Raw genomic sequence first — 27,558 nt, 5'->3', positions numbered from 1 at the left:
GAGAACATTTCCAGGAAACTGCCCAGCCTTGTGCCAGCAACAACTGTGTGCATCAGTCATCTTGTTCCACTGAAGAAGTAGATTGCCAGCAGTGCTAGAGCAGCCTTTCCACACTTCTGCTTTGATCTAAGAGGAGAACTTTTGCAATCAGTTCAATCTCTGTGACCCAGTCAGTCCTTGGTGTTTCTTTTACAGCAGCCACCAAGGCAACCAGTTTCCTGCTGCAGGAGCAAACCAGCCTCACCTCCACTAGACCATTTGCTGATGTCTGTCAAGTACCCAACAGAGTCACCACAGCTTAACATCTTCTCCAGCCTGTTTGGGAAAGAAAGAATGTTCAATCCCTCTAGATGTGTACAAGCACTAGTGTGTGCCCAGAAAAATGCCAGACCCCTCCCAGAACACAGCTGCTAGCTTTCAGAGAAATCACTGGAGTATGTGAGATGTGCAAAATGGCAAAATGGTGTTGAGCAAGAATTTATACCTGCAAACAAAAATACAAATGTTTGCTTTGCTGCTCATGAATTCATAGTAGAAAAGAGCTCATGTGGAAATTTAATTTGTGCAAAATACTGTTTAAAAAAATCAATCATAAGTGTTTTGAGTTACACAGTGGAATAGAATTGTTGCTTTGGAAAACAGTGCAAGGTTTACAAATTTTCCATCACTATAAAAGACAATTTCCATAATTTTCCCACCGTTGTCACATTAGTCGTTGTTCTCAAGTGAATGGGGTGCCTGTAAGCATCATGACAGCAAAAATGTCCCAATTAAACTGAATCTCTGGAGAGATTGAGAGCAGTTCGGAAATTTGCCTGAAATGAAGAGAGTATATTTCTTCTCATCTCACATCTGCTTAAGTCTTTACAGGCTTAAAGAAGAGGAAGGGGCATATTTGCTCCAGATAACTTCCCAGATGGAACTGTTAAAAGCCTCCTCTCTGTCACAACATTAGCTAAAATGAGTAAGTAAAAGCTCCTGACGAACACGACAGGCTTCCGAGTCCACTGATTCCATTTGCTCGTATTCTTCCTCTGACTGTTCCATGTGTCCTGTGGCTGGTGCAGACCACACGTCCAGCCCATGCTGCAGGGAGATGTTATGAAGCACGCAGCAGGCCAGAATGATGTGGCTGGACTTCTCTGGAGAATACTGCAGGGTGCCTTTGGAGCCGTCGAGGCAGCGGAACCGTGACCGAATGGTTCTGAAGGTGCGCTCGATGACGTTGTGAGTGGCAGAATGGGCCATGTTGTAGCGGTACTCCGCGGGCGTCTCGGGAATGTGCAGAGGGGTCATCAGCCACGTCCGGAGCAAGAAGGAGCTGTCACCTGTGAGCCGTGGAAAGGAGCGGGACAGGTTACACACCTACAGTTGGCCACACATTTCAGCCTGGCTTACTGGTACAGCAGATACAGAATAAGTTCTTCCTCTGGCGAAAAAAGAAGGCACGGAAGAGGTAACTCTGGTTTACAAATGTGACAAAGTAAAGGCATTCAGTTTTACAGAAGAAGATTTTCCACAGAAGGGTTTTAAGAGAATTAATCTACTGCATAAAACAGGGGGAAACAGTTGGACTAGGGCAGTACCTAGAATTAAAAATTGCATAATTCAGCATGGAAAGGTGTAGAATACTGAAAGAAAGCTATTAACAGAATGAATGAGGATTAATACATACAATAATCAGACTGTAAAACAGATAGAAGCTAATGTTCTAAGCTTAGAACACTTAAACACAGAATAGAAGTTAATGTTCTAAGCTTCCAAGATAAGGGTAGTCCAAACTGAGTCATAAATCTCAAAGCAATTTGCAGGAAAGCAATTGAAAGTAAACATATCTCTCGTGCCCAGAGTAAGGAGACAATATATAATTGACTTTCTACTGAAAACAAGGATGAAAAGCTGACTTACCAAGTAGCCAGCCATCTTTATGTAGCTCAGTTTCAAACTGGCTTGTGAGGGCTGCCTGCTCTAACACCGTGCAGTCAGGCAGGCTGCCTGGCCAGTGCGTTTCAGCACTAAGGAGGACTCCTCTGGAATCACACACCATGAGGCAGTTCAGGGAATGGAGACCCTTTCGGTTCACATAGGACAGGTCCTCAGCATTTGGCGCTTTGATTGCCACGTGGGTGCAGTCAACCACCCCCAGCACTCCCGGCATTCCTGCCAGCGCATAAAAGTCATCCTTCAGGGTCTGTACAGTAGCTTCATCTTTAGGAAAGTGAATGAACTGTGAGGCTCTTTCCACCAGTGCCTCGGTTACATTGGCAACACAGCGACTCATCGAGGCTTGGCTAATGCCCATAGCATCCCCCATGCGAGTCTGGAAGGAGCCAGAGGTATAGAAACCCAATGCAGCAAGGATTTGCGTCTCTGGACTGATGGCCCTGGATCGCTGTGTAGGGCGTGAGAGAGTGGCTCCCAGGAGATCCACCAGGTAGCAAATGAACTGTCGGGGAAAGCCGTACGTGGATACTAGATACTCATCCGTGACATCCTCCAGCTTGAAGCGATCCAAAGTCCTGTGTCCGCGGCCATAGAGCAAGAGGTCGCAGTCAAGAACCGCGATAGGTACGGCCATGGCTGAAGGCCAGGGGCGTCCCCTGGGGCTCCCCTCTAACAGGGCTTTCCCAGAGGCTTCACCTGCATAAAGCAAAAGAGGATACTCAGAACAGTTCTTACTGCTGAGCTTATCAGACTCCGTTACCATTTTCCCTTCAGTCATCATCCAGCAAACCTTTTAATTTTTTTTTTCTGCTTTTAAATACAAGGGCAGCCAGGTGGACTCACCGCGGAGCCGACACCTCTGCGGGGCGCTGACAGGAATTTACCTCCCGCGGCGGTAAAGCCGTCCCCAGTCACCCTCTCCGGGGCACGGCAGACACGAGCCGCGGGCAGCCTGGCGGGCGGTCTCGCAGCCCCCGCGGGCGCTGCCCTTGCCGGGCGCCCCAGACCCCACGGGCCGCGCGACCTCCGCCGGAGCCGTCCCAGCCCTTACCGGCCGCTCCCAGGCGGTCCCCGCCGGTCCGGCCCCACATTCGCCGCGACAGATTCGCCACAGGCAAGGGGCTACCGGCGGGAGGGGCACCGGGCGCTGCCCCGCTTTTCTAGGCCTGGCGACATCTTGCCTCCCCGGACTGTGGGCTCAGCGCGCCGCGGGCGGGCGGGGAGCGGCGGCCGGCTGCGTGCCGAAAGTGCCGCTGCGGACACTCAGGCACCTCCCTTCTTCCCTCCCTTCCTCCTTCCTTCCTTTCCCCCCCCCCGCCCGCAGCGGATGAAAACAAACAGCGGCGATGGCGACGGTGATGACGGCGGCGCGGCGCAGCCCGCGGCTCTGAGGGCAGCGGCAGCCCCGGCCCGGCCCCCGCCGCCGGCCGCGCATCCCCGCTGACACTCGCGGCGAGACCCCCGGGCCGGGAACGAGGAGGAGAAGGGGCGCCGGCCGGAGCCCCGGAGCCGCTTCGGGGCTTGGAGGCGGCGGTCGCGGCCCCGGGGCCGCGGGGCTCTCCCCGTGCCAGGTCGGGGCGCGGAGAAGGCGCCGAGGCGCGGCGGCGGAGCGGGCCCCGCACGGGATGAGCCGCCGCGCCGCCAGCACTGCCGGCCCCGCGCAGGTACCGCGGCCCCCGCGGGGCAGGGCTGGAGCTCCGCGAGCCTGCGGGAGGCCCTTCCAGGGGAGGGGGCTGTGATGCGCGTCTTAAACCTTTGGCTGCGGCTTCGCGTCTCCGTTTTACTTTGCTTCGCTGCTCGCGGGGTTCGGTTCCCGACAGCCGCGTGTCGGCTGCGATTCGTTTTCCTAACGACTGGTGGCTGTCAGTGGAGCCTGGGAAAGATGTGGCCCGCTGTAATCTCAGCAGGTGGTCATTTCAAATCAAAATGCTTCACAGCCTGTTGGGAACAGTGGGATCTGAGACCGCACGCTCCATTTTATGGTCTCGTATAGTCTTCCTGTGAGGCGCGAGTTTGTGATGTGCTGGGAAAGAGAAGGGGTTTACAGGTGGTCGTATCTTTCTTTCCTGTGGGAGGTGTGGCTCTCAGGGCACAGTCAGAGTCGTTCCCGTGGATTCAGTGGGAGCAGAGACATCTTCCATGTCAGTGAATAGCTAGAAAAGGGACTCTTTGGACTAAGCCTACAAACTGCCTACTTACAAATCCCAAAAGTGATATGACTAGGCACATACCAAGGGGGAAAAACATGGCAAATTACTGTCTTAGCTGAAAATTAGTTGGCTGTCTAAATAAAGTTTAGAGCATCTCCAAATTATTGCAGGAGTGGCCTGACCTGGAGGACCCTTCCTTCTTGTGGCAAGAAATAAGTCTTTCAGATGAGCCAGGCTGTCTGTAGGAAGGATCATACAGGATCACTTTATTTTGCTTATATGGTATTGTATAATATTAACATTTCTGAACATGGGTTCAAACAATAGTTGAGCAGTGGTGATTGTGTTGGTGATTATAGTGCAGAGTATGTAGAAGCAGATTCTGGTTTAGTCTGTATACTTTGGCTTGACAAACAAACTGAGAGGATGGACCTTTGGACTGATACCATTTTTAGACCTTAGGGAAGTACAGAATGTAACTGCTGGTCAACAGGAATTACTTAATTTTTTTTCTAAGTCAGTGGAGCTGGCTGTGCTGGCTTTAGGTAAGGTATTTACTAAGCTGCGGAGTTATTGGTTAAAAAGTGAATCTGTTTCCTGATCAGGAGGAAAAATTACCTCTTTATCAGTCAAGACTTGAGCATATAGTGAACTACAGAGCCTTTGATCGCATCAGAATGTTTATATTATGTGAAACAGTTTTTCTGCTATTGAATTTATTCTATTCTGCTATAGAATTTAATATTTTCTTTTAAAAAAATCCACAAACTTTAAAGAATGAGAATGTCACACCTTCACACTTAGAACTGTTTGCTACTTCTCCCTAGGTTTCTGACTAATCTACTAAGAAGGCAAAATGGAGATTAATTTTAAGTAATTGTAGGATGCTGGAGTTTGACTTGCAGGCTCAGTCTTGAAACAGAGCACTGTGTTTATGAAGATCTTTATATAGTCACTTATTAGTGTGCTCAAAATACCTGCTTGCAGTGAAGCTTCTTGTTCATTGAAGGAAGGACCTGTTCCAGGAGCTCTTAAAAGCTTCAAAAACTTCCATGTGCTTATTGTTTACTGCATGATTCAACGAGGCTTTTCTGGGCTTCTCATAGGGCATTCTTGCAGATTGAATTTGGTCCTGTATTAAAAAAGAAGTTCTGGACGAGTGGTATGGGCAAGGAATGCAGTCTGTGGCGCACAGTCCAGTAACTGGGAACGAAGATCTGGGATGAGAGCTGTCCACAGCCCTCTCCTTACAGCCACATCCACTCTGGTTTCTTCCCTCTTGTCTTTTCAGTTTCACTCTGGCATAAGAACCATGAGTAATTATTTTGTGTTGATGAAGGTCTGGTTGAAAAGAAAGCAAGATAACTTTAAGTTGTAGCAGCCATGGCTCAGAAATATAGGAGTTGATGGAAGCAGCTTTCCCCAGCAGCCATAATAATGCCTGGTGTGTGTCAGGTGCTTCTGCTCCTTTCCTGTTTCTGTAGGTGTCAGAGAGATGCACTGGCTCAATTCCCGTGCATGGAACACGTAATGTAGTTCCGGTGATCCCCGGTGTTGCCGTGCAGCTGCTGTGTGCCGGGTTACAGGTGCCTGCCGCCAGCGGGGCTGCTCTCGGCTGGGAGCACGGCTCGGAGCACGGGGCAGGGCTGGGAGCTCGGAGCAGGGCTGGGAGCTCGGAGCAGGGCTGGGAGCACGGAGCAGGGCTGGGAGCTCGGAGCAGGGCTGAGAGCTCGGAGCAGGGCTGGGAGCTCGGAGCAGGGCTGGGAGCTCGGAGCAGGGCTGGGAGCACGGAGCAGGGCTGGGAGCACGGAGCAGGGCTGGGAGCACGGAGCAGGGCTGGGAGCACGGAGCAGGGCTGGGAGCTCGGAGCAGGGCTGGGAGCACGGAGCAGGGCTGGGAGCACGGAGCAGGGCTGGGAGCTCGGAGCAGGGCTGGGAGCACGGCGTGCCTGTCGCTGTAGTTCCTCTCGGCTCTGCCGAGGCATTAAGGGGAGGGCTCTTGCAGTTCCTTGCATCACGCGAACAGCGCCATCACCTTATGCTGATGTGTCATCCTTCTCAGAGAAGGAGGGTATAAATAGCAGTAGCGTGTATAAGGCACAACACTTAGATGTTAAGCTGTTGGATAAAATCTGTCTCAACCTTGGGAGAAGGAATAAGGATTTAGTCAAGAGAGCCACACGAGGCAGTTCTTTGCTGTTTCTGGTCTTTCTGTTCAAGTAAAGTGAAGACAAAGGCATATAAATAAAGGCAACAGTATAAAAACGGGTGTTGAAGGAAGTGGAGACAAAGCAAAAAGCCATATGGAAAAGATGCTTGTTGCATCACTTGTGCTGATATATATCACACTTGTGCTGATATATATCACACTTGTGCTAGTGAATATATCAGTTTACTTAAGGGATTACCTGGTTGAGGGGAGATCAGTCATCTGTATTTTTCTAACCTATACCAAAAGTTATTGCCCTCTAGTTGTTATTCAGTGTAAAATGAGCCTGTGTTATCCTTGAGTTAAGCATAGGCCTGTGCAGTAGCACTTAACAAAGAGCCGTGCTGGCATTGCAACCTACTGGATGTGAGAAGTTGATTGAGTTTGGTGGAACTCAGTTTAAAGAATTTCCCTCCTCTTCAGGTCAGCTGTGGCAGCTAACCTCAAAGTACCAAAGAATTTTTGTAAAAAACAAGTTTGCTGTAATTCTAGCTCCATCTTAACTCTTACCAAGACTGATTCTAAAGGTGAATACTGTTCTAAGCTTTAGAAGGTCTCAGGCAATCACCAGAGACCCTCCTACAACAATGAGATTATGGCTGTCAGATAAGAGCCTTTAGACATTTCAGGAGCTGAGTTCCAAAGTCCCAGTTTTCCCATGAAATTATTTATTCCTTTCCAGGAAACCTTGCGTGATACTTTCTGCTCTACTTTGGACTCTGGTGGGTTAACTGTTGCTGGCATTTGGAGCTTGAGAGGTAACAGTATGAATCTCCAAATGTTTGATGAATGTTACAGGTAGTTTCAGATCTTCCAGGAAGAATCCCAGTTCTGCTGCAGCAGGGCAGAGCCATGAGGCTCTCATTTTTTTGAATCCTCTGGTGGTTGTTTCTCTCCTCTAGAGATATTTGGGTCATCACAACAAATTCCTGTACTGCACATGGAGCCATGCTGATGGTCATCTTTGTTTCTTTTCCTAACAGACCAGTGAGCCTAACACCTTCCATTAGTTCCCAAGTATCTTGAAATAGTTGATATCAGAAGTTTTTTCCAGCCTCAAAAGGCAAATGTGGGTGTTCTATTTGACAGCTCTCCCACCATATCGGGATATATACTTCCTTGCATCTTTCTGCAGGGGTCACATAGCACTCTTCACATTAAAAGGCAGTATGATTTTTTTTTTAGTATTTAAATGTCAGCATTCTCTTTGCTGAGGAAAACATATTTTTTGATGGGGTATTTTGTTGCCTATATTAGCCAGGTTTGTCAGAGATCTCAGATCCCCTCAGCCCCTACAGTGCTGTACTTAATTAAGTCAAAATAATAATAACAGGTTGTTCTTGCTTGGGGTTTTGTTTGTTTGCTTGTTTGGGGGGATTTGTGGTTTTTTTGTAATGGTACCTGTCTGTACTAAAGGGTTGAGTTTTTTTAATTTTGAGTACTATGTCAAACACTTTAAATGCTGCCTTTTTTTGCACCCCCCACAGTGGAAAGGGTCTGTAATCTCTCTAGTGGAGGTAAATGCAGGGAAAGAAGGGATAACAGTTTCAATTACAAGGTTAAAATATCCAAAGGATAATTTGAAAATGCATCTGATGTTGAATCACTTGTGTTGCTAGTTTTCAAATTATAATTTGTAATGAGAACAGTACAGCTTAAGGAGATGTGGTATGAATGTAGCCTAGGAACTTTCAAATATTCTGTAAGTCCAGCTTTCTTTTTATAGAGTCATTCAGAAAGCAGCACTGTTCTCTATAAAATGCTCTGTAACTTGCAGTACTCTTATCTTGCAGCCCTTTTTGATTGATGCTCCTGAAGCATTGGGCTTTACTGTCATTAATGTGATATTTTAAACAGATGTACTGCATGTGTATGGTCACGAAAGATTCTCTGTTTTCTGTGTGAACAGGGCTATTGGCCCCTTTGCCCTGCAAGCTTCCATTTGCATAAATAGCATACCTTGCAGTAAGTTCAGTCTTTGCCTGATGACTGGACACTGAATAACGTTGTGCACAGCAGCTGCTCGTGCCCCTGACCTCAGCTGGCCGGCATTCCTGCGAGGAGCAGCGCGTTCCGTAAATACAAATACGGGATGGCTGACAAGCTGCCTCAGGCTGATTAGCTGTCCCAGAACTGCAGCGGGGCTAAGAGGGAATTCATGCTTTGAAGGCTTCCAAGCAAAAGCTACAGTGAGTGCTGCTAATTAAGGCGTTCCTCCCCAGTGGTCTCTATATGATTATTAACTTATATGTGAAGAAACTGAGAGACAGAAGAATTGTGATTTATCCCAGCCATGTGACATGATGGTGACAAAAATAGGATTAGTGCCTTGCCCTGCCCTGCTTCAGATGCTATGCAAGTTCATTGTGTTCCTAGAAACAATTGTATTTTGAAAAACAAGGCAGTGTCAATGTGAAAGCTAAGTATGTATTATCAGAGCTTTCAAGAGAACTGAACAGATGATTTTGGTCTATTTCTTGACAAAAATTTGTCTTTTCAGTTGGTTGTAGATAAATTTTGTACCTGTATAATTTTACTTCAAGTACGATTTATTGAAAGTAAATAAGCAGCGTAGCCTGTTCCAGCAGTGGTTTATTATATAGATTTCTGCTGAAATACTATTCTAAGAATTTCAAGCTCAAGATAACAATTTGTCTTGGTTTTGACCAGTGCTGATAGCTGAAGATACATTATTTCTGAAGCAGAGACCTCCATGTCTGATGGTTAGCTTGGCATAGAATGCAGTCATTGTGGTGTTGGGGTGTTCTGGTTTTTTTGTTTGTTTGTTTTGCTTTTTAAAATTAAGGTAGCAAAATTGAAGAACTTGTACTGAGTTTTAATTGTGAGCATTCTTTGTTTTTTTTTTAATTTTTTGATCTTTGCACTGACCACATAAACTATCAATATGCATTTACACCGCACACTCACATCCCAAAGTTTTTAGCGTGTTTGGATTTTGACAGTTAGAGCACTTTGGTATTTATCATTTCTTTTGAGATGGCCTCTAATGGCAAAAATATTTTGAAATCTAAACAGAAAGCTTGAAGAAGACTTCATTCCCAGACCTGTGCTATATTTCAGATTGCCATATGCAATGGACACTGATCTCAGTTCCCAGGACAGGAAGGACCTGGACAAGTTCATCAAATTTTTTGCTTTAAAGGTAATTTTTCTTCTTTGGACAAATGCCTCTTCTTCCTTGTTTAAAAAATGCCACAAAACAAATTATGTACTTGGTGTGGCTAGAGTAACAAGATTGAGGTTTGGGTTTGTTGTTTGTTTTGTTTTGTTTTGTTTTGCTGAAGAACAAAGCAAGAAGAGCTGATGTCAAATTTAAGAGATTCCTGAGAAAAACTAGAAAAACATTTTCCCCTTTCTTCTACCCTCAAATCCTCTTCCATCCTCCAGAAACATCCTGCTTTAGAATCAGCTGTAGGCACTTCACACCTCTGTCAGCTTCGGGTTTCTAGCAGCATGTCTAACCACCAGCTTTTAAGTAGTTTATCTGCTGGACTCCACTCTTTCAGCCTATCTAAATTTTTATATTGCATCCAAAAACAATAATACCAGAATCTTCTTTTGAATGATGTTGATATGTAATTATAAAATTTGGCCTCACTTCATACATAGGTGCAAGTAGATAATCTGACAATGGCTTTGGTCTAAATGTACAGGCTCGTTTGTCTTTAGTTTAGTTGTCATGGCCTGGGATATTTTTGTAAATTTTTCCTGAATTTTCTATTGAAAACTGCAAATCCTGATTGCAAAATTGACTTTGTCTCTTAGTGTTGTTACAGAGAAAGGTCAGCCTAAAATGATTTTTCTTCTGAAATACATTTGCCTATTACATGTAATAACTTAAAGTTATTAGAACTGAAGAACAGTGTAGCAAACTCTACTTCTCTACGTCCTGGTCAGCCCTTTCATCTTTTTCACTTGCAGCTTGTGTAGCTCAGGCTCTGAACTGAGGCTCAGAGCTGGTGCTGAGCCCAGAACATCACTAAGTATCCTTTTATTTCTGTTCCAGACAGTACAAGTAATTGTCCAGGCCCGACTTGGAGAGAAAATCTGTACCCGCTCATCATCCTCCCCAACAGGTTCTGACTGGGTAAGGTCTTATTTTTAAAGCCACTCCATAACTCTGTGTGTGTGCTGAGAACACCATGTGATTATTACAGTCTTGTGCAGACAATAATAATTATTCACAGAGTAGGTACTATATGTAGTTACGTTGGTGATGTTGCAGAGGGTTGGTGGTTGTTCACATGCAGCAAATCACTCTGGACTCTTACAGGCTGATGAGGAGAAAGAGAAATAATGCCTCTCAGCAGCTCCTGTCAGCTAAGGCACATTTCCAAGATCTCCTTGGGGGTGGGGTGATGAGTTCTTATCTGTCAGAAGTTTGCTACTCTGCAATTCAGGACATTTTAGTATTTGGCTTTATTAAAATTGAAAAGACTCAGGATACTCTGTGGATGAAGATAGGACTGAAGCGAGGGAAAAGGAGTATATTTTTTATAGCAGGAATAAGAAAAACGTTTGAATTAGCAGCCAAGGGAATCTTTGTAAATATGAAAAGCTTGAACCCAGCTGGGAATTTTCTGTTTCATAAATATTTCAGTGGACACTGACCTAGTATGTTATATATGGGTCTGTGAGCCTGTCTGAAATGTACCATCACACAGTTTTTCAAAGAAATAAAAAAAATGGAACCATCTCTTTGATTCTGCAGTTCAATTTGGCAATCAAAGATATACCAGAGGTTACTCATGAAGCAAAGAAAGCCCTGGCAGGACAGCTGCCTGCTGTTGGACGGTCTATGTGCGTGGAGATTTCTCTCAAAACCTCAGAGGTGAGAACTGAGTCAAAACAGATGCCCCCTTTTTTTGTTTGTGGGGTTTTCTGCCTGAATCTTAAGCCAACTATGAGAGCTCCTGCCCTTTAATCCAAGACAATGTGAGAATATCTGAATTTTATTAAGTTAGGTGATATGCTAATGAAATGAAATTTATTGTTTAACAGAAGCAATTCACTGCAAAAATCTGAGGCCAAACACACAAATGACAGAGCAGAAAAATCTAAATTTTTAAAGAAAATTAAATTCTTAAATTTTAAGAAACTACTTTCTTAGCCCATGAAGAACTTAGGCATTCTGAAGAAGGTATTCCCTCAGGTGATACAATTGTGCAGGGACACTTCCAGTGCACCTTTTTCTATTGCATCACAAGAAAGTGGGAGCCAGGAGACAAACTATTGAGAGGTGTGGTCACTTCTGATCACTGATGAGATTTGAACAGGTCTGTATTCTGAAATGAGTCTTTGTTTGCCATCTTTTGTCTGATCCAGGGGGACTCCATGGAGCTGGAAATTTGGTGTCTGGAAATGAATGAAAAGTAAGTGCATTCTTTGTGTTTGTAGTTCTTAGCTGATGCAGTGGGCACATGTGGTTAATCCATGAGCACATACTGGCTGTGTGGCCAGGGGCACTCCAGAGGGAACTCTTCTCTTTGTCTAGAGCAGCAGTCAGTCTCTTTAAACACCAGTGTCAAGAATGAAAACTAGTAATTTAATTCCTTCTTCATTCTTCCATTACAACTGGTAGGTTTCCTCAGATACAAGAATTCATAGTCTCAGTAATGACAAGTGTTTTTCATATTGAAAAGGTGTCTCTGTTTAGTAGGAGGCTGCATGGCATGTTTCAGCAATTTCTTCTACAGCAGGTGACTAGATTGAAGCAGGATGCTTAGCTGGTTGGTCAGTACAGGTAGCCACACTGGAGCTTTATTTATCATTTTGGCAATAAAATTAAACAACTGGCCCAGAGTAATTTGTATTTTAAATAAAATAATCAAAAGCAATTGCAAACCAAAACCAAACAAAAGCAGCTTAGTTGTGGACTAATTTTTTTCCTTTGTGTTCTCTAGGTGTGACAAAGAAATCAAAGTTTCATACACTGTATACAACAGGCTGTCTCTATTGCTGAAGTCTTTGCTTGCTATAACCAGAGTAACTCCAGCCTACAGACTCTCTAGGAAACAAGGCCATGAATATGTAATATTGTACAGGTAAAGCAAAAATTTCCCATTTGAAATGCAAACAGAAGAGACTAGACTTGCACAGTGTAGCTGCAAATGTAGTTAAAAAGGGATGAGCAATAATAAAATCAAATTATTTTTATAGAAGTACTACTGATCAGTGACAGAAGATGACTTTGGTCTGTGTATCACCTTTACTTGAGCCATTGAAAGAAAAGCTAAACATAGGCTGTGAAGTGTTTGCCTGCCACGTTAGGAAGAGTAAAAAAATTCTACAAATGCAATCCCTTAAATTGCTTATTAGCATCCAGTTGTTTGGTGTCTGGCTTTTGTTTGATAAATGGCTCTCTACATTGCACATAACTGCAATGTGTACTTTTGCAGCATAGATTCAGACTCTCCTGTTACTCCATTTTAAAGATGCATCCTCAATTCCATGTCCTGTAGTTTTTGCAGTTTACTCATCCAAATACTGGGTTCAACTCTGTTTAGCCTGTGAGTCTGACTGGTTTGTAGTTCATAGTTGTCTTCCAAACTGTTTTTGGCTCTGAGAAAAGTCTTTGACATGTTTTCATAGCTAATTTACATGATTGTAAATTTCAGGCTTGTTATCATTTGCACAGCTGAAAACTCAAATTCCAGCCATTTTCACTTTTTTGCCTTCATTGCTGACTTGGCATGTACTTAAGAGCAACTCTTACAGCACAGTTAACCTCTTATGTTGTGTGATGAGCATCAGCTTTTAGACTCAGACCTATCTGTGAAGTTTGTATCACATCACATTTTTGCTCTAAACTGTAGACTTAACCACAGAGGCTTAAAAAAGTTAAAGAGAAATTCCTGATTGGACTACCATTTTCTCTTTCTCCTTCATTTTACATGACCTGTTCTTGTGGAGCAGCTGTAAGGTTTTTTGAGATGGGCATTCCAGCCATTTATTTTGGAGTTTTTTTTCCTGAAGAGTAGTTCCAGCCTTCCAACTCCCAAAATTAAGTAAGAAATAAGGATATTTATAGCATTATGTCCCAACTGGATCTAACAGCTTTTCTTTTTCCTTTTCCTTCAGGATATATTTTGGTGAAGTCCAGCTGAGTGGCTTGGGAGAAGGTAAGATTAGACAACACACAAACAAGAGCAGAACTGTGTTTCATTCTGACTGCCTTTTGGTTACTATTGCCAAGTGTCATAGGGAAAATTATTCTGAGGCTTACATATGCTTTTTGTCTGGCTCTGCCAGTGCAGCCTTGTGTCACAAGGGGACAAGTACAATGGTGGTACTTGGACAAAGTCTCGGGTCACTGCCATTTTGACTCTAGTGATACAGAACTGAAATAAGGATACGGAATTGTGTTGATAAGGGGCAGGACTGGTAAAGGAAATCATGATCTACTAAGGAACAAGAAGCACTTCAGAACAATATTTTAGACCAAGAAGCCAGGAAGCAACATCAGAAGTCTTGCAAGTGAAGCTTACCAGCAAGGCATCCTAGTGCTGCTGTTTTGTTATGGGTTCTATGTGTGTTTTTGGGGTTCACATTGCAAGAGATAATGGTAACACTACTTAAATAAGATAATGTAAACTCAGAATAAAAAAGTGTGGCACATAAATAATCAGTGAAACTGAGAACTATTCCTTAACTTTACAGGTTTCCAGACAGTCCGTGTTGGGACAGTGGGTACCCCAGTGGGCACCATCACTTTGTCTTGTGCCTACAGAATCAACCTTGCTTTCATGTCAACCAGGTGAGAAAATGTGATCATGCCATAAACTGTTTTACAATAATTTACTGTTAAACCCCTCATGTTCTGAGCCCCCAAATCTTTCCCTTCTGCTTATCCCTTCCTGCTGAGATTCTCTTTCATGAAGAACGCTCTCTCTCTTGCTTAAGCTTGCAGCAAGGGGAGTATTTGGGTAGCCCTGAGCCAGGCTCTAGAACTTCAAATTGTTGATGCATGCCTGGAGTCACAGGACTAAATTGTAAAGATAGTCTGATCCCAATAGACACAAGGGTTTTCTGTGAGGGCACCATGAATTGGGAAGAGTAGAGAGAAAAAGCCAGTAACACCATTGCTTGTTGCCTTGCAGGCAGTTTGAGAGGACCCCTCCTATCATGGGGATTATAATTGATCACTTTGTGGACCGTCCCTATCCCAGCTCTTCACCCATGCATCCCTGCAATTACAGGTGAGGAAATACTGAGTTGAAGTCATGGGCCATGGTAAAGGCATCTATTATGCCCAAATACAGAGCCTTTTCCAATCTTTGTTGACAGCATGGGAAGGGACACTGGAGAATTAGTGTCAGTCAATTGGCACAGTTAAACATGTGATGAAGGGTGACATTTTTCTCCTCACATCGAGATGGCTGAGTGCAGCAAGCCCCAGTATTTTCCCAAATTCTTCACAGAAGCACTTGGACGCAAAGGATGTTTAATCTTGGCTGCCTTCAGGAATTTGAAAGCGTAATGGTTAATCCTGATGCAGAACTACATGTCTACATGCATCCCTGGATATTTCCACTGGGGGAAGATCAGTTTAATTTCTCTTTGGAGATGAGAGGTTTGCCTTCTCTAAAATGAATGTGAGGGCATTCAGGTTTGGACCAGTGGTGTTGTTTGACAATGGTTGTGTAAACACCAAAGCCAGCAGCACTACCTTGTATAAGAAAAGCAGTAGTTAGATACACCTGTTATTTTACATGGGGTAGAAGACAAACATCTGAGGAAAACTCATGTTTTCCCACTTTGTTTTCCTCAGATCTGGTAAGCAGATGAGAGCCCTTCATAATTCTCCTTTCAACTACACCCAAATACTCTCAACCTCCCTGCAGTGTTTGTCCCACTGTGTTTTACTATTTGTTTGTTTTAAGGGATATTTCTGGTTAGAAAACTTGTTTTTTCTTGCTGCTTTAGAGCTGGTGAAGACAATGGTGCAGTATACCCCTCAGTAGAAGATTCCCAAGAAGTGTGTACCACATCTTTTTCCACCTCTCCTCCATCTCAGGTAAGAGAAACCAGGCTCTTTTTACTTCTGGATAGAACAATTGCTGTAAGAATAGTTTGCATATTCCTACATCAGCTGTTGTGCAAACAGAAATCCTCCTGCTGCTAATTAAAATTTAATGTGTGGGTTATTTATGTCATTACACTCTTGAGTAAAATCTATTGAAATTAGATACTAATTTCAACAAAATTCCAAAGGCCTAGAAAGACTGAATTACTGAGGATTCGAAGAGCCTATTTCTGTAGCTGGGTTGCGCTGTGCTTGAAGAGGACAGCAGTGTGCTTACACATTTACACATTTGCATACCAATACTGCAAGAGGAGGAATTCAAGACATTGATGCCAGGCAGCTTAAGTAGGAGTAAGAGACTGACATAGAGAGACACTGAAATACCAGGAAAATGCTAGAGAAAGACAGAAAAAAGACAAAAGCTGTATTTATAGGACCATTAAAATTTTTTGGGGCAGCAGGAATAAGTATTGGCAAAAAAAAATTGCCCATGCAAATTGCATTTAAGTTTCAATTTTAAAATAAATAGCTAATGGTTTCCTTTTGAGTATAAAACCCCAGAAACTCCCAAGTTCTTTTACTGTCTTACATATGTGATTCCACAGTTCTGTATTTTGAAGAGTTGCAGTTGTCTATTGCTTTAAATATTCAGGATTGCCCTGCCTTGTTGTCCAGCCAAGCAGATGGCTCTACTGACCTTTAAAGACAATCCAAAGACTCTAAATCTCTTTCACTGTCAATGTGAAACATAGAATGAAGTATAATTGGAATGCTGTTCCAAAAGGAAAGAATTTGCTAGGGGTCTTTCTGCTGCTTCAGAGGAATTAATATGCCTGGTTTAGCAGAATGTATTCTCCTGTATGAACAAGCTAGAAATGAGCTTCTCTTAGGAAGCATTTCTGTGCCAAAGTGATTTCAGGTGACCAGGCATCAGGCAATGTTGAACTAATTAGTCAGTACTCACGGTAAGTCTGATAGAATAGAGCTTTTCTTATTCTGCAATACACAGTTCAGGAAATTAGTTTGTGGCTGAGTTGTGTCCTAAAGTGGGGTAAATAAAGATTTCATGAGGAAATTTCCACTGGCTTGCTCGTGCCAGTGTTACTTAACAGGAGCAGTGTATGTAACTACATTGAAGTTGACATTTCCACAGGGGTCATGAAGCTTTACTGTCACTGAGGGGGGAAAAGCTTGATGAAACCACTTGAACCTTGAGGATTCACATAAAGTATAAGCCTACATTCTTGCTTTTTCTGTGGCTCATAGTTGCTATATGTAAAGCAACTGCCAGTCTTTGTTACCACGGTTAGAATTGTAAGGCTGCCTTGGCTGAGTGGACTTTAAATTAAAAGGGAAAGAAGTAGTTATGTTTTTCTCCAGCTTTCTACATGTCCTGTGCAGGTTAATGACTGGGAAAATACTAGGAACTGTGTGATTTTGTAGGCAAATTGTATGAATCTCTGCCTGCCTTCTCGGTAAAAGTGAGGCCTGACCTGTGTGATACAAGGAAATAGTTGTCACCTTCTTTGTGAGCTTGTATGTCTACATATGTGTGTTGTGAAGCTGCCCAAAATTCAGGAGAGTCTGGCCATGGGTAATATTCAGAAATGAAGCTGAAGCTTTCCTCAAAATGAAAACCATTGCTAGGAAAGTGACTGTGGGAGGAGGTATGGGACTGAACCAGGTTTGGTTTGCCCTTTGTGCATTAGCACCCTCTGTGAAACTGTACTCTGGAGTTTTGCTCCTGTTGATGGAGCTCCCACTTCACATCAGTGTGTTTGAATTGCACTGTAGTCTGGGTCACCTTCATTCTCAGGGTGCAGCACAGACCTGCCAAAATAGAATCCCTCAGAAAGCTGGAGGATAGAAAGTATGGATGGATGGATGGAGAGTGCTGAAATACAAGTAATTTGTAAATTTAAAAAAAAAAAAAAAAGTACTTTACTTTTTCTGATATCTGCTCAGCTTTCTAGCTAATTCGCTGGTACCGATTATAATTAACTGTGGAACAGAGTCTCTGGCAGTTACTTTCTGTCAGGGTTTACTGGAGTCTAAAATATTACCTGTGTTCAGTGGTTCACTCAGATTGAAAAACAGTCAATTCTTTACAAAATGAATGTGCTTCTGGCAATACTGAGATTTCTGCTCTCTGTGTAGGTGTGGCTGCTGCAGCCAAAACCTCTTCACTAGCATTCAGTTCATCCAACTCTTCATAATTCCTCTCTGAAGTCCTTCTCTCTCTCTTTCTCTCTCCCCCCTCATTCTCTCTTTTCCTTGTTTCCTCTGTTTGTCTGTGTCTATGCACAGTGTGTTTTTACTGTCACAAAGGCACATTTTCAGACCCCTCCTCCTGTGGTGACGGACACCTTGAAGGTCCCAGTGATGGGGCTGGCCTTTTCACATCAAGTGAGTTGTCAATAGCATATGCTGTACATCTTCAGAATACAAGTTATATCAGGACAAAATGAATACAGGAAAATACAAATTTGACAATGTGAAGTGTTTGTTGTGCATGGGAAGGACTGGTGAACCCATAATGAGCCAGACACTTTACTGAGACTGGCATCTTAAATGCCTTTGCAGATGAAGGTCTCCTAAAGACAGGACAGGCATCCCTAAAAACACAACAGCTGTCAAGGATTGTTAGTGAAAGACACTAGGAAGGCACAATTCTGACTGTTTTCTGTTGAGAGCCAGTGTCCCTAGAACCTGTATAGCCATTAGAGCTCCACTCAGCTGAACTAGCCTCATGTGAATCAAAGTGCTGTTCCTCATTTTGATCCCTGTAAAGAACATCAGCTTTGGAGCTGCTGGAGCTCACACTGAGCTCTGGAAGTAACACTCCTCTTGAGGTCAGGCAAGTCTAAAAAGGAAAGTTGTATCTAACCTGACTGGGTAGATTTCTGCCTGGGATGTATAAGGAATTTCTCCTGGGTTTCACTGCTTCCAACACTTAATTCCTAAAGCAATCTCACAAGGGTTAGCTCCCCAGTTCTCTTTACCTGGCACATTTATGAGACCATGTATTCTTTCACTGAACAGGTGACCTATTTGAACAGGCCTGGAAGATAAGCTGTTTTAATTTTGCAATGGAAGTAGGTTCAAAGAGTTGATAATGAAGTTGTTTTGGGATTAAAAAATATTAAATATTATCTCTTCAGTAAGTTCACGATGGCATTCATGTAACCCGCTACTCCAATATTTGAAGGAGGCCTGTAGAGCAGAGCTTCCCTGAGACTGGATGTCAGCCATACCTTGCACAGCCTCCTCCTACATGTGTACGAAGCCAATCTTGTTTTCCTGTCAAGGCTCAGACTTAGTCCCCTGTACTACTGTCAAGTAGTCCTCATAGCAGTAAGAATTTTTTAGAACAATAACCTACATTATTGATTCCAGTGAAAATCTAGCATCCTTCTGCCAGCCTGAAATGCTGTGCCTCTGACTTTTCCTGTTCCTTCTTCAGTGACTGGTGATTATTCAGGCTGTGGGGCATTCCCCTTCCCTTTCCTCTCTCCTCTTCCTTTGCCCTTGTTTTTTCTCTTCTTCCTTAGCTTTCCAGCTCACGTCTTTCCTATCAGCCTGCTGCCCTGGGAGTTGGATCAGCTGACATGGGGTATCCTGTACTCTTTGCTGGTGGTTTGAATGCTGCACACCCTCACCAGGTATTTGTAGAGAGTAGAACCAGCGTGGCTGGTATTGCAACCATTTGTGTCACTTGTACACCTGAGAGAGACATTGAAACTAGTGCTTGCATTGGTGTCCTGTCTGTCAGGGATGGAAAGAATATAAAGTAAACACAGAGAAAGCACAACTTCCACAGGAGTTGGGAATCGGCTCCTCAGCATCCCTGACGTTACTGGGGTATGGGGTCATGTGGAAAAACTATGCCAAGAGAGCAGGCACCAGACCTGTTTGCCTGCACCAGCTTGTCACTGATGCCAAACGTTGCCTGTCTTACAGAGCTGCTGCCCCTGTAGCTGTCCAAGCACAGTTCTGTAGGTTAGGCATAGAATACACTGGCAGTTCATATTGACATACTTACATTGGTGCATCAGAAAAATAAGTCAAGTTGACAGAAGTCTTTTTCTGCTTGTGATATTGATGTTGCACCAGTTTTGCTGACACAAATGTTAATAAAATAAAATAAAATAATTTCAGTTGGAGTGGTCTTACAGTCAGCATCTAATCCAACATCCAATTCAGGGCTGGCCAAGTTAAAGCCTGGTATTAAGGCAATTGTCCAAATGCCTCTTAAAACTGGCAGCTTGGGCATGGACCACCTCTCTAGGAAGAGAACACTGTTCCAGTTTATGACCACCCTCTCTCCAAATGTCCAGCCTCCCCTGGAGCAGCTTCAAACCACTCCCATGCATCTTATCACTGCATCCCAGGGAGAAGAGAGCAGCACCTCCCTCTCCACTTTCCCTTCTCTTGAAGGTGTAGGAGCAATGGGCTTGTAGCAAGGGGGTGTAAGGTTTTTTTCCCTCCATTCCTTCCCATGAAGCCGAGGACTTATGGCCAGAGAACTCTGCAGTGTAAAACAGGCCTGAAATGGACAGTAGAGTAGAAAGGGAGTAAAAAGTGAGTTTGTATTGTGATAATACACTCCTACATGACATCTTTCTGAGGCTTACAGGGGCTAGAGCCCAATCATATGCCAAAACCCCCACAACTTATGCCCAGTATAATGGAAATCTACTCTTTATTGCACTGCGGTTTTGGTTTGATTTTGAGATTTCTTAACTTGACTGTTTCTTTCTATATCTCAGCTGATTGGTCCAGGCAAAGAAGGGGGAGTTCCCCCAGTTCCTAGCCAGCCAGCACATGGCACTCAAGCTGACCAAGAGAGGATGTGCACCCCACTGGAGGGAGTCCATTACTCAGCAGCTACTCCTTCTAGCAGGTGGGTGGGTTTTAGATGATCCACTACTTCTACTAACCCACTTATAAGCCTATTAAGATAAAACTTTTTGTCTCCCCTTTTTATTTATTGTTTGTAGCATAACTATTGTCTTTTCATTCCTCAAATCAACTTGCAGATTTCTCTGATTGGGGCTTTTTCAGCCTTACTCCAAACAATGATCTTGCGCATCTATTTAAACCTCCCAGTCTATGCAATATTCTTCTTCTATGTAGTATATCTTCTTCTATATCAACTTTATTATTGATTTTATAGTTTTTTCAATCTTTCTGCTGCTTTTGCTGATTGTAAAACAAGATGCAGTAAGTTCAAAAATGAGTCTTAAATTCTCTAGACTTAATGTGCATTGTTACCAAAGCCAATTGTAGTTACCATAAATCTGTTCACCATTTTAGTAAGAAACTTTAGGCAGAAAGTTATTTAAAAGGAAACAATGCAACCTCAAACTGTCCTAAATCAACTCCCTCACATCTAATTAAATCCTTCTGGTAATATTTATTTCTTGAGAAATCTCTCTTGGGGTCACATAGTTGTGAGTCACAGAGGTTTTGCTCTGGGAAAACCAAAACTCACTTTCCGGGGTATACTTGAATGGTAATCCTCTTCAGTCCTTTCTAGGTAATCCTCTTTCCATGGGACAAAACTTTTTTTTCTTGTTGTTGTTTTAAAGTTCTAAATACCTGTGGTAGGAAAAAACACAAAACAATAGGTCATGGAAGTAATATAGCTAATAGCTATGGAGTGAATTAATCATACTGGGAGTGGCTGTTGTCATGTACCAGATCTGCTGCATTTGTGAACTGAGTGACAGATATAATGGGAGATCTCTCACCTCCTGAGAGATCTGTGAGTACCGTGTTACTGAAAAATAGTAGTAATGAACCTGTGGACACACACAAGTTAAAAGCTCATTTCCCAGAAGAAAAGCCTATTTCAGCAACTTTATATTCAACTAAATAGTTTTTGTACATCTTTAAACAAAAACCTGATTGCACAAGTGTCCACTTTCCTTTTGTGCTCCTGACTGAGGAAGGTATGGTACAACAACAGATTTCTGTTGTCCTTCTTCTGTCTTCTAGGAGTAAACCAAGAAAAATGAAGGAGTCTCATAAAAAACCTTATTTATCTACCCTGTGTCAGAAGGCACTAATTATGTATTTTCCTCCCCCAGTGAGGATACAGAAACAGTATCCAACAGCAGTGAAGGAAAGTGTGGCTCCCCACATGACCTTTTGGAGACCATCTTTATCCGGAAGGTGGGAGCTTTTGTCAACAAACCCATTAACCAGGTAACAGGCAGTAGATCTTCTCAGAGAGCACCATAATACCTTTCTTTTCCCATCTGTTCATACATAGAGGAGCAAAAAGCACCCCAATGCCAGGGCAACCTCAGAGACTCACAGAGTGCATATTTCTGCCTGCTGCATTTCCCTACGTTTGCCAAGGTGTATTTTGTTTTTCATAAAATCCTTTTGGGATGTGACAGCCATTGACCTCGCTCCACTTTTAGGGTGCAGAACAGCACCCTATTTGAGAATAGAAGACTTGATACTCCACTTGGATCTCACAATGATCTGCAAATACCACAGATCCATAAACTAGGAAAGCTGATAGCAAGCCTCCCTTCCTTGAAGGAACATGCAGTAGACCAGTTCATCACTAGAAGCAAGCATTGAAGTTGAGCTAGGGCAGCTTAGAGATTTGCTTGGTTCGTAGGGCTGCAGTTGTAGGCCTTTTGGATGAAGAAATGAGAATTGTTTCAATTTGTAGCAGTTCATTAATCCTTGCCTATATTATACAAGATATGTATAGAAGCAATCCCATCTCAAGATATATATCTGCATTAGGTCAACAGAGTATCATCTTTGGATTTCATGCCTTTTAAATGAGGTTGTCAGCCTCCTGCCTAACTGCTGACGTGATTTTGGGCCGTTTTCAGCTGGCCTGACAAAGACATTCAGTATCTTTTTTGTGCCCGGTAAGCAGAGCATCTTAGTGAAATTCTGTTTGCTAAATCTCCTCAGGTGACCATGGCCAACTTAGACATTCCTTTTGCCATGTTTGCTCCCAAGAATGTTGAGCTGGAAGATAACGACCCCATGGTAAGACTCTTCCAGAGGTATATGTGCCTTCTCAGCATCCCTTATGCAAACATCCATGCTATTCTCTGCCTTGAATACACTTTGGTTTTGGACAAAATAACTAGTTATTCAGATTTGTTTGCTTTCAAGAAGTCTCCTGTGTTGAATCTTGGGCTCTGTAGACATGCAAATAACAGCATGTGTTTGCTGCCCCTGCTCTAGTTAATGTAACTGTCCCACATTGCCAAAGCACACACAGACATGACTGTAAGATCAGTACTCACCATCTTTGATTTCTTGGGCAGGTCAATCCTCCTGAATCCCCAGAAACGGAATCTCCTCTACACGGCAGCTTACACTCAGAGGGCTCCAGTGGCAGCAGCACAGGGAACACCCACGATGACTTCGTTATGGTCGACTTTGTAAGTGCCCCCATCAGAGCTCTTAAACTGCACCTTAGGTGGGCTTCACGTGCTAGTATGATGGCAAATGATGTCAGAGTATTTTCAGTGGGAGTGGTAAAGACACATCATTCACAGTACCACACTCTAGAGTGTGACAGTCCCAGAACTGCCAAGGACACTGGTACCAGGCATCAACCGCTACAAATTAAATACCATTTCAGTTCTCTACTAACATCTGGGCTTGGCATCCTCTCTCTTAGCATCTAGAGGAGCTAGATTCCAAAGATATGTTCTCTTCCAACTGCTCAAGTGCTATTGTGATATCAAGTGATATTGGCTGTTCCTCAGTTATTTCATATGCATTACTGCAGCAAGTTATAATGCCAAGATGTTTACTGATAGCAGGTAACAACTTTACCTGAGATTGTAACAAAAGGGAAGCCAGTATCTCTGGGAATTAACAGCAGTGTCTTTGATTGTAGAAACCAGCATTTTCAAAAGATGACATTCTTCCAATGGACCTGGGGACATTTTACCGTGAATTTCAGAACCCCCCTCAACTCAGCAGCCTCTCCATTGACATTGGAGCACAGTCCATGGCAGAGGATTTGGTATGGAATCCTGAAATTTCTGTTTGTGGAAATCATATGTACTTTATAATGCTCTCCCTATTCCTTGTTTGAAAAAAGTATCTTCATAGAATTGTAGAATAGTTTGGGTTGGAAGGAACCAAGGTCATCTAGTCCAGCCCCCCTGCAATGAGCAGGGATATGTTCAACTAAATCAGGTTGCTCAGCCCCATCTAACCTGGCCATGTTTATTTCCATGGATGGGGCATCCACCACTTCTCTGGGCAGCCTGTTACAATTTTTCACCAGCTCCATAAAAAAATTCTCTCTTATCTAGTGTGAATCTAATCTCTTTCAATTTAAAATCATTGTCCCTTGTCCTATCACAACAGCCCCTGCTAAAAAGTCTGTTCCCATTATTCTTAAATGTCTCCTTTTAGTACTGAAAAGCCAAAATAAGGTCTCCTCAGAGCATTCTCATCTTCAGGCTGAATCACTCCAAGTCCTCAGCCTTATCTTAACAGGAGAGGTGCTCCGGCCCTCTGATCATTTTTGTGGCCCTCCTCTGGACCCACTCTAACAGGCCCCATGTCTTTCCTATACTTTTCAGAAGATAGAGGTTTTTTCCCTATACTTTTCAGAAGGAAGGCCATCACTAATATTTTCCAAATAAATGCAGATTTGTTTCTGGTACACCTGAGTCTCTGAAACCAGTGTGTCTAGAAGCTGAAGGCTGCTGCAGCATGCTTGGTCACTGAAACTCCCCAAACTAATCCTGCCTCTGGGTGTCTCACTTGGTGGCAAACCAGGCCTGACTTTGCAGCCTGAAAAGAGTTGGAGTTCTGATGTGGCTGGTGAGTCACATCTGGACGGGCGCTCTCTTAGGCTCTCTGGCATTGTGCCATACTGTGGAGAAAAATGAAAACCAGAGAGCAGAAAGTGACTTGATGAAGGCAATGATTCGAGTGGGTTATTGTGCTGCAGCTGGTGGGGATTGCACAAGGTGAGGCCTCAGTGCACCTCCAGTTCCTGCAGAACAAACAGGCTCTGGGCAGAGTGCCCTGCTCAGGGTCACTTCCTGGATGCTGCCAGAGGGCTCCTGCTTTTGTGCACGTAGAAAGGTGAGCCCAGAGCATTGGTGAGGGGTTGCATGACTGAGAAAGATTTTTTTTTTTCCTAGTGTGTTTAAAATTTCCTTCTGTCTGCTGTGAATGAACCCTGATCTGCATTTTTCCTTACCTTCCAGGACTCGTTACCAGAGAAGCTGGCAGTCCATGAGAAAAATGTCAAAGAATTTGATGCTTTTGTGGAAACCTTGCAGTGAAGCTGTTTCCCAGTTCTGCTGCAGCAATTCTTTCTCCCCAAGGCATCCTGGAGATGACATCAACAGATATCTCTATTGCCCCTCCTCTGCCTTTTGTTCACATTGACTAGTTCCCTCCATCAAGTGAGCTTTCTTTTCTCTCTTCAATGACAGATACAGCTCAGCTGCTGGTTCTCCTCAACTTTTCCACCACATAGTTCTGGACTGCTTTTCCTGCTCGCTCACAGTCAGTTTTAAGACTTCAGTAGGGACACAGGAAGTCAAACCTCAGTGTATGGAAACTTACTTTCTGTTCAGTCTGTGTTCTGTATGGAGGGGCGTTATGGAAAGTTGCCATATGCTTCCTCCAAGGGTCCTATGGTGTAAGTTTCCTACGTAGAGCTTCTTGCTAACAGACTTTTACCTGCAGTCTCTGATCCTGTTAGAGCATAGAAAGCTTTGGCTTATTTCCAGGGTCTGTGAGTTCAGCAAATTCAACTGTTTGAAGTCCATTCCACAGAACTGGGCATTTCATCCTGACTTCAGAGTGCGTGCTTGGAGCACAGGGAGAGACGTCAGCTTTGGGACCTGCATAATCCAAGTTACCTTTGTTTACCTGCTTCTAAGGAATTGGGTCTCTACACTGTGCAAGACCCTCTGTTAGGTGGCTGATAAGCAGGAGTGAAACTTCAGGAATGCTTTCCACATTTCCTTCCCGAGTGCACTGACACTCGGCCATGCTGAGTTTAACAGTGTTGACTGTTGGCAAGCCTGCACGTAGCAGCTGTGATGATGCTGAATTCATAGTCTCTGCTTTTGAAACATAACTGTAAATACTAGGAATCCTATTTCTTTAGGGTTATGTAACTAGGAGTCTTAGTCCAAGATTTTTTCCTCTAATCCTTGCAAACCTTCCTGCTTTATGGTTAATAGATGATCTTAAGAATTAAAAAATATTTATTGCTTTTAAAGAAACCTATATTTAAAAGATGTTCTGTTTTCATGTTATAGTGCAGGTCATTCTGTCCTGATCACTGCAGAGAGCAAGTGTGCCATGGAACCCTAGCCAGTGAGGCTAGTCTCTCTTTGCAAGAAAATATCAAAGATATTTATTTTCTAAGACCGACTTAATTAATATTATACTCTGTTTAGGGGACTGTGTGTCCATTACATCCAGCCAGGGCTCACTGATAAAATGAAATGCACACATCAGTGGAATGGAGTGGCAGGGACTTGGTAAAAAGCTGTTTTCTGATAGGCATGGATGAATTTGTAGTGTTGTTTGGCCATTCAGAAAACAGCTTCTTTAAAGAAGCACACTTTTTTGGGAAGCTTATGGTACTTTTTAATCCGCTGTCTTTTGAGTAGCTGAAATTTTATTTTTGTAATAATCCAGCCACTGACAGTGTGAGTGGCTGGAATTGCTCTGTGGGTGATTTGGCTGTTGCATGTCTTCTGCCTCATGTAAGGATGGGAGGAGAAACAGTGACACTAAACAGAAACTTGGATAAGGTGGGGTTTCTTGTGGTTCTCTCTCTTCCTGCCCCGTGTAACTAGAGTGTGCAACTGCAAGACCCCTTACTGTCCAAAACCACTTCTTTTCCCCCTAGTTTCTTATAAGTGGAATTGTGTTTCTTGAGGACTAAGAAACCATCTTCATTTCCTCAGAGTGGCTGAGTAACCAGCCTTCTAGTTGGTGCAATGTGGCAGCTTCAGCTTAGCTGCATTCTTCATTGCCTGCAGCTGATGAGGGAACCCCAGCTCCACTCTGGGACACTATTTCTGTGTCACTGCTGGAGCAAGGAGCCAAATTCACAGCAGCTTACTTTAAGGCCAGAGCAAAGCGATGCTTTGAAGTTTATGAGAATTTTTGTTGAGAGATGTGTTTGGTGGGAGGCCTTGTAAGTTCTAAAACTCCAGGTAAGAGCTTCATTGAAGGAAAATTACCCACCAGAACCTTTTTATTTTACTCAACTGATTCAACTTCTTAGCAACCTCACATGGAAATTGCTTTGTCCATGCAAAGATGCAGAAACATTTAAGAAAGGTTCCAAGATGAAACAGTTTGTAACAGGACTTCAGTTACACAGGCTGTAACAAATACTTGTTACCCATCCAAAAGCCACCTTGTTTCACAAGTGGGAAGGGTCACAGAAGGGTGCAGAACAAGGAAATAATGGATCAACTGCCTCTCACCTGTGCTCAGGAAGTTGGTCTGCCACTTCGTAGGAAGTAGTTTGTAGACAGGTGGTTGTGAACTTTAGTCTCCAAAGTGATACAATCTGGGCTGCAGAGCAGCAGACAGGAGGCAAAGGGCTGGTTCATACCATATGAATAGAGAATAGTTGAGGTTAAAGTTCATCTAGCCAGCACTCCTGCTGTGCTCTTCTGCTGACAAGCTGTGGAGCTGGCAGGGAGCACTGCCATTCTTGTTAACCCCACCCAGGAGGTCAGGGCTTGTACTTGTGCCCCTTTATTGTGGGAGTTCCTAACATGGCTACAGCTCTCACATCTCATAAGGCAAAATGGCACTGTGGCACATTTCCACCTCTTCAAAAGGCTGGAAAATTGCCTATATAAGCTGCTAGTGTTGAGCTGGATGGCCACAGCAATAAGAGAGCCTCCAGGGCTGAGTTACCTGCCTCTTCTCTGGACAGTCTTCAGTTTTAACACATGGTTGCTACATCTAGGCCCTGAGTTCCCTGACCACTGCACAAATGCTCTGCTGCTGTGGCCTGCCACAGATTGTATTATGAAGGCTGTTTATTTCAGCAGCTCTCTGCTCTGCTGAATATTAAGGACAGTATCTATGTAGCTGCTGATTTACAGATACTATGGGTGGAGGGGAAGGTTCCTCAAGTGTATTATTTTGGAAAGTCTCTGGTGTACTTCAAGTATTCAAAGAATTTCCAATAAAACTTTTGTGTAAGCA

The 27,558-nt window shown here is 43.5% G+C and overlaps 2 protein-coding genes across 9 annotated transcripts; one reads left to right on the top strand and one right to left on the bottom strand.

Moving 5' to 3' along the window:
- Window positions 1-525: 525 nt before the first annotated feature.
- On the bottom strand, window positions 526-3,712 carry HARBI1 (harbinger transposase derived 1). 2 transcript variants are annotated; one of them, XM_059473871.1, is made up of 3 exons: window positions 3,698-3,712; window positions 1,909-2,640; window positions 526-1,328 (listed from the first exon to the last, which is right to left on the bottom strand). In XM_059473871.1, the coding sequence occupies exons 2-3, from the start codon at window positions 2,576-2,578 to the stop codon at window positions 952-954; spliced, it is 1,047 nt and encodes a 348-aa protein (XP_059329854.1). In that variant the 5' UTR covers window positions 2,579-2,640; window positions 3,698-3,712; the 3' UTR covers window positions 526-951. The 2 variants fall into 2 exon arrangements, with proteins under 2 accessions (XP_059329854.1, XP_059329853.1); XM_059473870.1 differs by lacking the exon at window positions 3,698-3,712 and adding an exon at window positions 2,788-2,971.
- Window positions 3,275-27,558, top strand: ATG13 (autophagy related 13). Of its 7 annotated transcripts, XM_059473857.1 has the most exons (19): window positions 3,275-3,608; window positions 6,985-7,060; window positions 9,384-9,465; window positions 10,330-10,410; window positions 11,035-11,154; window positions 11,649-11,695; window positions 12,227-12,367; window positions 13,404-13,444; window positions 13,983-14,079; window positions 14,423-14,521; window positions 15,249-15,339; window positions 17,656-17,754; window positions 18,900-19,010; window positions 20,118-20,251; window positions 21,441-21,558; window positions 22,294-22,371; window positions 22,656-22,772; window positions 23,237-23,365; window positions 24,570-27,558. In XM_059473857.1, exons 3-19 carry the CDS (start codon window positions 9,397-9,399, stop codon window positions 24,645-24,647), a joined length of 1,650 nt encoding a protein of 549 aa, XP_059329840.1. In that variant the 5' UTR covers window positions 3,275-3,608; window positions 6,985-7,060; window positions 9,384-9,396; the 3' UTR covers window positions 24,648-27,558. The 7 variants fall into 7 exon arrangements, with proteins under 7 accessions (XP_059329840.1, XP_059329839.1, XP_059329842.1 ...); XM_059473856.1 differs by lacking the exon at window positions 6,985-7,060; XM_059473859.1 differs by lacking the exons at window positions 6,985-7,060; window positions 14,423-14,521.

Source organism: Ammospiza nelsoni, chromosome 6 (assembly GCF_027579445.1).
Source record: "Ammospiza nelsoni isolate bAmmNel1 chromosome 6, bAmmNel1.pri, whole genome shotgun sequence".
Classification (NCBI taxonomy): domain Eukaryota; kingdom Metazoa; phylum Chordata; class Aves; order Passeriformes; family Passerellidae; genus Ammospiza; species Ammospiza nelsoni.
The sequence above is the reverse complement of the archived record's forward strand: the minus strand, read 5'-3'. Positions and strand labels throughout refer to the sequence as shown.